This window comes from Urocitellus parryii, chromosome 2, assembly GCF_045843805.1.
Source record: "Urocitellus parryii isolate mUroPar1 chromosome 2, mUroPar1.hap1, whole genome shotgun sequence".
NCBI lineage: Eukaryota > Metazoa > Chordata > Mammalia > Rodentia > Sciuridae > Urocitellus > Urocitellus parryii.
In genome coordinates this window covers 101,092,820-101,104,933 of record NC_135532.1, presented here as the reverse complement: position 1 = coordinate 101,104,933, position 12,114 = coordinate 101,092,820, and the positions used below count along the sequence as shown (strand labels likewise).

Below are 12,114 nucleotides of genomic sequence, written 5' to 3'. Positions count from 1 at the left end.
TGCAAAACAAGATTCATATCCTTATACAGGCTAACTACAGATTACTAATGTAAAGCCATGTTTCTGAACACCCTGGAATATAGGTAGCAATAACTATAATATTATAATAAAGTTAACAACAATTTCTTAAAATAGAGATAAGTCTTTGGCTCAGAGACTGACATTATAAATACTTAATGGAATTCTAACTTTCAATTGTACTGTATTTTAGCTTTTTCTGTACAATAGTTAAAAACATTAAACATTTGTCTTATATTGCTGATAGTTAAAAGACCTAGAATAACAATACTGTTGAATAAGAAATAAAAACTAATATAAAGCAGTGAGTCAAATAATTTTACATATTTGGGGACTGGGGTTGTGGCTCACAGATAGAGCACTCACTTACCATGTGTGAGGCACTGGGTTCAATCCTCAGTACCACATAAAAATAAAATAAAGATACTGTGTCCATCTAACTTTAAAAATTAATAATAATAATATTGCGTATTTGTCAATCATGCTACAATGATCCCAAACTATCTTTTACAAGGAGGAATTTTCTTTTCTTCTAGAACAGTTAAGCAACGGCATTTCTGCCTGAATAACAAAATTAATTTCTATCCCTCCCAATTCCTTCCTGTCAGCTAAGAAGAATTTAATTAAGAACACTTAAAAAAAAAAAAAAGCCAGTCTTCAACCGTACATATTTCCTTCCTATCAGCTTAGCCAAGTCCAGCGTGAAGTAGCTACTGCTGCCTCTGAGCCTCACCTAAAGCCAGTAAAATCAACAAACTTATAGGAAGGATATCAGCCTTTTGGATGCTAATGATCCACAAATGTTTTAAAATAAAATGGTTTGTCTTTTAAAGTGAAGTTCAAAATGTCAAGTCATTAGATATTAAAATTTAGTAAAGTGCCATGTAAAATAAATTGCCTCGATTCCCAAGAAGGCTATACTGTGTTGTACTTACTTTTCCCTTCCTCAATTAGAGGCAGAATTTGCCTCTAAGTCTAAACTCCAACAGGATACTCTGAATCAAGGAGCTATAAGGTCAGAGTTAATTCTGCTCTTTAGTACCACTTGACCTTTGAACTAGGACCTGGATTTATAGAAACTACTAACTCTTATGACTGTCACAAGTCTCCTAGCTTGAACACCTGCTACAAAACCAAACTTATCTAATGATTAACTGAAATTCCAGTCCTGGCCTTTTCAAGTCAATTTTTCCCACTGGTGTCAATTTTGTACAGTGAACCAAGTTCCAGAATCCATTTAAAAGGAATTTGTTTTTCTTTCAATACAAAAGCAACTTACCTAAAGTGTCCTTTAGGTTTTTTACAATAGATGCTTTCCGAGCACTGTTTTTTCTTTCCACATAATTAGAAGGCACAAAACCTGTTTTATTCATGGAATTTCGAACTCTCCACCAGGATTTAGAATCATCCAGAAGCCATAATCTCTCATTCTTCTTGATGTCCAACTCTTGTTCTTGTTGGGCCACATAATCAAATTTGGCTACTACTACCACTTCTTCTGCCATCTTTTAGCAGCTTTAGCACTGTAAACAGAAAATATTTTTATATGAAATTCAAATAGTGGTAGTCTACATGCTTTTTCAAAAAAGACATCAAGATTACTGAAATCAAGGATATTGAAAGGCTAAAAGTAAAACTACAGAAAAAAATACAACAAATAACAATTTTAAAAAACTTGTAGTGTTATATTAACAGTGATGTTAAAGTAAGGCAAAAACCATTACTAGCAATGAAGTTCACCAAACAAATGACAAAAAGTTCTATTCATATAAATAAGATCAAAACTTTTATATACCAAATAGCAGAAACCTGAGCAGTGTTTTTCTTTCTCCACATAGTTTGAAGGCACAAAACCAAAATAAATACACTGAAAGAACCATAAGGAGAAACTGACAAATCTATAATTACAGAGGGTAATTTTTAATATTTACCTCAGTAATGAAACAATCTAAGAAACAAAAACATTAAGGAACTGATATCACAATAGTAAGTTTGATCTAATAGACATATACTTCTAAACAGAAGAACAGATATGGAACATACCACAAAAATAGATCAAATGCCAGGCCATAAAGCATGTTTCGCCAGGCATAGTGGCACACGCCTATAATCCCAGCAGCTCGGGAGGCTGAGGCAGCAGAATTGCGAGTTCAAAACTAGCCTCAGCAAATGAGAGATACTAAGCAACTCAATGAGACCCTGACTCTAAATAAAATACAAAACAGGGCTGGGGATGTGGCTCATTGGTCAGGTGCCCCTGAATTCAATCCCTGGTACCTCAAAAAAAAAAAGTCTCAAAAACTCTCATGTAAATGGTATCCCCTTCATCCATATTCTTTGGCGAACATAAAAAAAAAAAAAAAAAAAAAAAAGACAGCTTTTTAAGAAACCTTTTTGGAAACATCTAAAAACACATGAATTTAAGAGGGAATCATATAGGGTTTGGAAAGTACTTAGAAGTAAATGATAATGAAGACTATAGTCCTACTTTGTTGATGCAGCAAAAGGACTATGTAGAGGGAGATTTTAAAATAGTAAAAGAAGAAGAGCTAAACATAGGGCTGAGGAGTGTAGAGTGTAGTTCAATGGTAAGAGCCTACATTTAATATGCTTGAGGCCTTAGGTTCAATCCTCACCACAAAAGAAAGAAGGAGCTAAAAATTTAAATTAATGAACTGAGCACTTATCTTAAGCAGTTGGAAAAATAATATCTAAAGAAAAATAGGAAGGAAATAATACAAATAAGAGCAGAATTGCAGAATTTAATGAAACAGACAATAAAGATATACTAGAAAGTCCCAATAAATTGAAAATGTAGTTCTTTATCAAAACTAATATTTGAAAACATTTCTGAGGCAAAACTGATCAATTAAAAAAAGTACACCCAAATACCAGGAATAAAAAAAGAATCACAATTATAGATGCTGAAAACATTTAAAAGATCCAGCACTACTATAAGCAATTCAAATCTGAAGAAATAATACTAAATCAGTCATTAAGCAATCTTCCCACAATGCAAATGCTAGGTGATTTTTTAACATTTACCTCAGTAATGAAACAATCTAAGAGACAAAAACATTAAGGAACTGATATCACAATAGTAAGTTTGATCTAAAAGACATATACTTCTAAACAGAAGAACAGATATGGAACATACCATAGGCAAGTTCTAGGAACAAATCTTTCCAATTTATATAAACTATTTAAGAACAAATAAAAATAATTACAAGCCAATTTCACTCCTGAAACCAGATCAGATCTTTGCTTTCTTCAGAGATTTATTTGTGGGGGCAGGGGGGAGGGGTGGGCGGTAGTGCTTAGATTGAACCTAGGGTCTACACATGCTAGGCAAGCAATCTACCACCAACCTGCATCCCCAGCCTGAGAGATCTTACATAAACAGCTACCAATTGCCTAGCAAGCAAATAAATTCAGCTTTTTATTTGGATATTGACCAGTAATCTCTTTTCAACAACCTTTGAAGCAAGTTTCTTTTTTTATAATATCCTTAGAAAAATGCATTTTGATCCAGAATTAAAATGGCAAGCAAAGCCTCAAAATGAGTTACACATTGTTTACGCTTAAGCATGTAAAAAACTAATGCAAAAAAAGAAAAAAAAATGATTTGATATTCAAGAAACAATGATGAGGGCTGGAGTTGTCGCTCAATGGTAGAGTGCTTACCTAGCATATGTGAGGCTGAGTTCGAGCCCCAGCACCATATAATATTTGGAGGGATTATACAAAAATTTTTAAAAAAGAGGTATTATCTCTACAACTAAATAAACAAATAAAAAGAAACTATGATGAGCAGAGAAATCAGGAAAAAAATTATTTGTATTACTGCAACTTGATTTTGAAGTAATTTCAAACAGAAGATTTTCAACCAAGTAATTTTCAATTACTGGTACACTAAGGGAAAAAGTTACAACAATAAGCAATAGGCTATCTGAGAAAATGAAAAGCTAGAAGCAGAGATTTTTTTTTTTTTTTCAAAAATACCTGGCAGCAACTCTGTGCCCCATAACCACCCATTTAATCCATTGGCTTAATGAAATTCAATTCTAGGTCCCAAGAGAATCTATTTTGAAACCTGACAAACTGATATGAAAATTTATCAAGAAAAGTAAACATGTAAAACTGGCAACAAATGTTCTGGAAAAAATAAGAATTGGTATGCTAACATTACAGGTTAGGTACCCAGCATTTCACAATGTCTGTTTTCCAAAATACCCTTCTACCAGCACCTCTTCTGTCATTAGCTTAGTCATGCAAGTTGGGAGGTTGATTCTACTTATAAAAGTAACTCTATAGACTAATCCAAGCCCCACCTGAATATTAGAATCACTTCCTGAACTTATCACAGGAGACCTACTGGGAAGTAGAGCCAGAGTTGCTAAAATAAGCACTGAAAGCTGCCCCCTGAACCTCCAGTTACTTGAGATAATAAATTTCTTTACTAAGATAACTTTAATTGGATTTTCTGTTATCCTCAGTAAAGGCAGTTACCCTATCAGATATCAAAATGTGCTTTAAAAAGAAAAATGGAAGCCCCCAAAAACCAAAAGCCAAATGTTGTCTTTGATATGAGAATGCAGAAGCATAATGGCAACTGGGTGGGGGAGGGGGGAAGCATGGGAGGATCAGAGGAACTTAGATAGGGCAAAGGGGAGGGAGGGGAAAGGAGGGGGCAAAGGGGTAAGAATGATGGTGGAATGAGTTAGACATCATTACCCTAAGACATGAATGGCGTGAAAATATTCTGTGTACAAATCAGTGTCTTGAAAAATTGTGCTCTCTGTGTAATATGAAATGAATTGCATTCTTCCATCATGTATAATAAATCAGAATAAATTTTTAAAAATAAAATATTTTTTAAAATGAAGTAACTTAAAATAAGATACTAGTACAGAAACAAATAGACCAACAGAATATTCACTGAGGTCTACAAAATACACACATAGGTGGCTTTAGAAGCCCTCTTCTCTAATATACAAGTTTTTGAGTTCTTATTTAGGCTTTTTAAAAGTAGAGAACTTCAAAGTAGGTGATGTATAATCTGAATATAGAAAAAGACATCGGTGTATAATCCCTCCAAATATTTAAATGTCTCTCCTAGACCAAATTCAATGCAAGTAACTTTTTACAGTGATTTCCTCTGGTAAGTTGTTTAAAATCAATCAATCTAGTTTTCACAAAAACAATTCTCTAATTTTAGCACAATTGTTTTGTTGTTTATATCATACATAAAGTTTTGACAAGAAGCACCTTTGAAGAAACTTTACATTTGAATCCCGGTGAGCAGATTCAATTTAATTGGGGAGAATCAAAATATGCCAATGTTATCAACTTATTATGCTTCACAATAGAAATGGATAGAGTTAATCAGGCAAGTCGGTTAAGAAATTTCTACTCTGTACATGCAAACATGAGAATTTTATATATGATAGGTGGCATTTCCCCGAGAAAATTAAGTTATTCGCCAACTGATACTAAGACAACTGGTTATCTATTTGGGAAAACAAACACACACACACACACACACACACACACACACACACACACACACGAGACAAAGGACTTTCACTTCTGGGAAGTGAAATTGTGACACAGTGGTCAACTCCCTAGGTTATATTTTTACCCGACTTGAGATGAAGGTCAGTAAAATAGACACATAAATTGGCACATACAAAATAATAGCAACCTGTGCTCTCCAAATAATGGGCCAAAAAAGAGATATCCTGGCAAGATAGAAATCTTTTAGGCAATAATTGCTCTGACTCCAGACAAACAAAACAGAGAAAATGTGGCCCCACCTATACCAGCAAAGTCCACATAGGAAACCTAGACTTCCAACTTTTCAGAGGCTGTAATGAAAAACTTCAGCCTCCTTTTTGCCTACCAGACAAAATCAGCAGATATCAAAGACTTCAATATATTCAACCAAAGGATCTATTTAATGTTTACAGAATCCTCTATCCCAAAATAGCACTTTATCAAGTGTCCAACAAATAAATACCAAGAGAAACCATAGCTTGGGCCATAAAATAAAACCCCACAAAATTTAGATGAATTGAAATCACACAGTGTGTTCTCCAAGCACAATGGAATCAAACTAGAAATCAGTATTACAAAGTGCTACGGGTTGGACTCTACTATCCCCAGGATTCATGGGCTGGCGACTTAGTCCCTAATATGACAGTGTTGGGGTGATGAAACCTTTAGGACGCAGGGCCTTATGGTGGGTGATTAGATCATTAGTGGTACTGCCCTTGGAAGATACTAATGTAATTCTCACTGGAATGTGATTAGCTCAAGCAAAGATGGGTTGTTATAAAAGGAGTGAGACTGGCCCCTGAATCCCTCTGGCTTCATGTCTTGCTATGTGGTCTCTCCCTCTTGCAGACACCTGTTATGGTGTCATTTGCCACAAGGTGACACAGTCAACAGGACCAGAGTACAAACTGACAGGACCATCAATCTCGAAATTTTAGCTTCCTAAACGATAAGCTAAACCAATCTCTTTATATAAAAGTACCAAGCCTCAGGTATTTGTTTTAGTAACAACAACAACAAAAAAAAACCAGACTAATATACAAAGATAACTAATATACAAAGATAATCACTTGGAAGTAAACAACAAACTTCTAAAATAATTCATGGGTCAAAAAGGAATTCTTCAGGGAAGTCAAATATTAAACAGAAATTAATGAAAACAAAAATACAATCTAGAGACATTTGTAGGACACAGCTAAAATGGAGCTAGGAGGAAATTTTATGGCACTCAAGGCAAACACAAAGAAGAACATCCTCAAATCAGTAATCTCACCTGCTTATACCTCAAGAACCTAGAAAAACATGAGAAAAATAAATTTAAAGCAAACAAAAGGAAGAAAATGATTAAGAGCAGAAATCAATAAAATCAAAACAAAAAAATTCAAAAACCAATGAAACAAACTGGTTCTTTAAAAAGATCAATAAATTGACAAACTTATCAAGAAATTAAAAAAGCAAATAACTACCTAAAAATCAAATAGGTGATATCACTATGGACCCCAGGATAATAAGGATGCATAATAAAAGAATACTACAAACAACTCTACACAAATTTGACAACTTAAGAAAATGACAAATTCCTCAAAAACACAAATTACCATTACACATCCAATATGAATTAGATTATTGAAATAGTTCTATAACTGTTAAGAAAATTAAATTCATAATTTTAAAACTCCTCCCCCAAAGAAATTCCCAGGTCCAGATAGTTTTACCAAAGAATGCTACCAAATATTTAAAGAATTATCACAAATTCTACATAGTCTCTTCTAAAAAATTAGGAAGACACTTTCTAGTTCATCTTGAAGGTTAGTATTACCCAGATGTCTAAAGTAAATAAAGACAGTATAAATAAGAAAACCGCCAATCAATATCCTTCAGGAATCTATATTCAAAAATCCTTGATAAAATATTAGCAAAGGGAATTCAGCAGTATGTAGAGAGATTTGACATTCCATGACCAAGTTGTTTTTTTCAGGTTTAATATTTTAAAATTGATAAGTAAATTTACAACATTAACAAGATAATATAGAAAAAATCATATGAGCACATTAACTGGCACCAAAATACTGACAAAATTCAACACCCATTCATGATAAAAGCTCTCAGAAAAATATGGGGCTGGGGATGTGGTTCAAGTGGTAGCGCGCTCGCCTAGCATGCATGAGGCACTGGGTTCAATTCTTAGCACCACATAAAAATATTGTGGTTCCACCTAAAACTAAGATAAAATAAAATAAAATAAATAAGACAACTTCCTTGATTTGATAAATGGCATGTTCAAAAAAAGGTACAGCAAAAATCATACTTAATATAGTGAAGAGATCAAATACTTTTTCCTCCTAATCTCAGAAAAAAAGGTAAAAATGTCCACTCCCATCACTCTTACTCAAAAAAGAGATTTTTGAAGTTTTAGTTGGTTCAGTAAGGCAAGTAAAGGAAATAAAGGGCACCTAGATCAGAAAGGAAGAAATAAAACTATGTTTATTTGCAGACGATATGACTGACAACACAGAAGCGTCTAAGAAATCTAATTTTTAGAAACCCATATCCAACTCCTAATACTGTTCAAAATTATTAAATGGAGGCAATTAAGACAGAGGTAGCTCTAAAGCCCTGGGAAACTATGCAAGTAAAAAGAAATCTAACAAGAATTAAAAAAAAAAAATGAAACTTAAGCTCAGCCAACCACAGGCAGCCAACTGGGCTGGGCTATCCAACCTTTAAATTCCCACTGGGATGGTCCAAATAAGGCTAACTACAAAAACCTTAAACAAATTTTTAAAATTTCTTTGGAGTCAGGTCTCACTAAATTGCCAAATTTGGCCTCAACCTCCTTAGCACAAGAGATCCTCCTGCCTTAACCTTCAGAGTAGCTGGAACTAAAAGCATATGCCATCATGCCTGGTTAACCTATCTGTTCACCTGTTTTTATTATGGTATTAGAGATTTAACCCTGGACACTCTACAACTGAATTACACCCCCATCTTTTTGTTGTTGTTGTTTTTATTTTTAGACAGGATATTGCTAAATTGCAGAGGCTGACATCAACCTTTCAATCCTTCTGCCTCAGACTACAGAGCTACTGGGATTATAGGGATTTACTGGGATTACAGGTGTGAACACACCATGCCTAGCTTAACCCAATAATTTAATGTGTGATTTCAGCAAGGTCACAGGACACAAGAGCAACCTGCAAAAATCAAATGAAGTTCTATGTACTAACAATAAACATCAAAATTAAAATACTATTTAAATCACTCAAAAATTTTTTAAAAAGGTAAATTAATGAAAACTTGTATGTTGGAAATATAGAATGATAATGAAGACATCAAAGAAGAGCTAAAAAGAGCTAAATAAAAGTGTTTATAGACTGGAAGACTAAACATATAAACACACACACCCCTTACGCAGTTTAATGAACTTCTTAACAAAATCCCTGCAAAAATTCTGTATAAGCAGATAATATTCTATATTCTATAATATTAATTCTGTTAATATTCTATAAATTAATGGAAAGGCAAAATATTTAGAATAGCTAAAATAATTTTTAAAAGGAAAATTAAAGTGAGAATTGGGATCCCAAATTTCAAAACTTCTTAAGTAGCTACAGTAATCAAGATTATGTTGTGTAGGCAAAAAGGATGAATGTGCTGATCAATAGATCAGAGAACCCAGAAGTAAAACCACAAATAATAAGCCTAACTAAATTTTGACAAAGGTGCACAAGTAATTCAATGGAGGAACACTGGTTGCTAAAGCAATTAAGCAACAGGACAAAAGATAAAAAGTAAAGTACCTGGACCTAATCTTGGGTCTTGCACAAACACTAACTCAAAATGGATCATAAGCCAAGCTTGTGGCTTATGCCTGTAATTCCAGCTACTTCAGAGACTGAGGCAGGAAGACTGCACATGAGATGCCAGCCTGGATAATTTAGTGAAGTCCTGTATCAAAAATAAAATTTTAAAAAGAGGGCAAGGACAGATAGAATGTAGCTAAGTGGCAGAGTGCTTGGCTATATGAGGCAAGGCCCTGATATTTCAATCCCCAGTTGGTGGGAGGGGAGGATCACAGTCTTAAATGTAAAACTGAAAATTTCAGAAAATGATGAGGGAAAATCTTCAAGATTTAGAGCTAAAAAAAGACTTTCACCCAAAGCAATACTCATAAAAGGAAAAACTCAACCACACACACAAAAAAATTTTAATTAGAAAAAGAGCAAATAAATGATACAATCACTGAAAAAGATGTACAGATAGCACAAGCATACAAAAGATAGTAAGAAAATGCAAATTAAAACCACATTGAGATATCACTACATAAACATATCCGAATGGCTAAAATAAAAGATATTAAATGTTGACAAAGATATGCTGAATCTGAATCACATGTTAAAAAAGTAAAATGGTACAGGTACTCTAAAAGATAGTTTAGAAGTTTCTCATAAAATTAAATATGCAGGTGGCTGGGGTGTGGTTCAGCAGTAAAGGGCTTGCCTCCCACATGTGAGGCACTAGCTTCGATCTTCAGCACCACATAAAAGTAAATAAACAAAATAAAGATACTGCATCCATGTATACCTAAAAAATATTTTTTTAAATTAAATATGCAATTACCATATAATGCAGCATTTGTACTCCTGGGTACCAAAGAAATGAAGACAAAAACAAAAACTTTTACATGAATGTTTATAGCAATTTTATGTGTATTAACAAAAAATTAGAAATCATCCAGATGTCCTTCAACAGATGACTGATTAAAAACAAACTATAGTACATCTGTACCAAAAATGAACAAGACTAATATACAAAACAATCTAGATGAACTGATGGGGAATTATGCTGAAGGAAAAAAGCCAATCCCAATGATTACTTACTATAGGCTTTGTTTATATAACATTCCTGAAATGACAAAACTTTAGGAACAGTTAAATAGATTAATGATTGCCCGGGGTTAGAGAATAGGGGAAGGAGGGCAGTGGGTATAGCTATTCTATTAGTTAGCTTTCTGATACTTTAATAAAAACCTGAGATAATCAACTTATAGATAGAAAAGTTTTACTTCTGCTCATAGTTTTGAAGGTATCAGTACATGATCAGTTGGGCCCCAGTGCTTTAAGCCTATAGAGGCACAACATGGAGGAGTATAAAGAGTAAAACTGCTCCCCTCATGGTAAGGAAGCAAAAAGAATGAGGAAGAAGGGTTAGGGTCCACAATCCTCTTCAAAGGCATATTCCCAATGACTCAAAGACTGTAAATCCTACCTATTAAAGGCTCCAGCACCTCCCAATAATGCCACTATATTAAGCGACCAAGTCCTTAATATAAGGACCTTTGAGGGACACTTATCCAAAACACAGCAAATATAAAAGAACATGAATGATTTTTGTGGTAAAGGAAATGTTCTGTATCTTGACTGTATCAAAATTAATATTCTGGTTGTGATGCTGTAACTATACTTTTGCCAGATGTTACACTGGGGGTAATATTTCACAATAGGTACATATTACTTAATTCTTCTACAATTTACTACAAAAAGAAAGAAAGCCAACTAACTGAAAGCTAGCTATTAAGAACTGTCACCCAGAAAATAAGGTAAAGATGAGGTAACAAGTGGGGAAATAGAGGAAGGAAAAAATATGTTACAGAAATAAACAGGTATAAAACTACATTTACAGGAGAACTGCAACTATAATAATTTAAATCCAGCATATAAAGAAAAAAATGGGGGCAGATGGGGCTGGGGCTCAGCGGTAGCACACTTGCCTGGCATGTGTGAGGCACTGGGTTTGATTCTCAGCACCACATATAAATAAATAAAGGCTTATCAACAACTAAAAAAATATATATTTAAAAAATATATATTTAAAATTTAACTTTCCTTTGATGGCCATTTCTTTAGTCATGCACCAGATAAAAGAGGTAATTTGAATGTAAGTTCTAGGTAGCAGGAGACAACAATGCACAGTGAATCACAGTGACCTGGGTGTGATGGTAATCCCAGTGGCTTGGGAGACTGAGGGAGGAGGACTGTAAGTTCAAAGCCAGCCTCATCAAAAGCAAGGCACTAAGCAACTCAGTGAGACGCCGTCTCTAAATAAAATACAAAATAGGGCTGAGGATGTAGCTCAGTGATTGAGTGCCTCTGAGTTCAATCCCTGGTACCAAAAGCAAGCAAGCAAACAAACCAGAATGAGATAAGACAGCTTACACTGTGAGGACAACAACTGTACTGGGTCCTGTCTCAAGCATGCTCTGGAACAAAGCAGAATGATCAAAGAACATTTATGCTATTTTAACAGCCTTTTTTTCCTTTTGCTCTCTTTTGGCTAAGCTAGTTCAATTTATATAAATTAAATATGAAGTGATTTACTATACTTTGATCCAGCCCAGACTGGTTGTCCATCAATATTCTATATTCTCCTACTAAAGCTTCAGGCCCCTTTTTCCAACTGCACTGATGATTATTTGCAGTTAGATGCTTTCAGGAACTGAAATTGTATCTGTCTGTCTCTGCATCCATGTACCTAGCACCT

General features: G+C 34.2%; 1 protein-coding gene across 2 annotated transcripts in view; it reads right to left on the bottom strand.

Annotated features, from left to right (window-relative positions):
• The window catches only part of Nck1 (NCK adaptor protein 1), an 80,250-nt gene that overhangs the window by 18,391 nt on the left and 49,745 nt on the right, over nucleotides 1–12,114 (bottom strand). For both annotated transcript variants that reach the window (XM_026382135.2, XM_077793643.1), the window contains exon 2: nucleotides 1,298–1,541. In XM_026382135.2, the coding sequence (XP_026237920.1) occupies nucleotides 1,298–1,523 (226 nt within the window). In that variant the 5' untranslated portion in view covers nucleotides 1,524–1,541. The remainder of the gene's footprint in view (nucleotides 1–1,297; nucleotides 1,542–12,114) is intronic.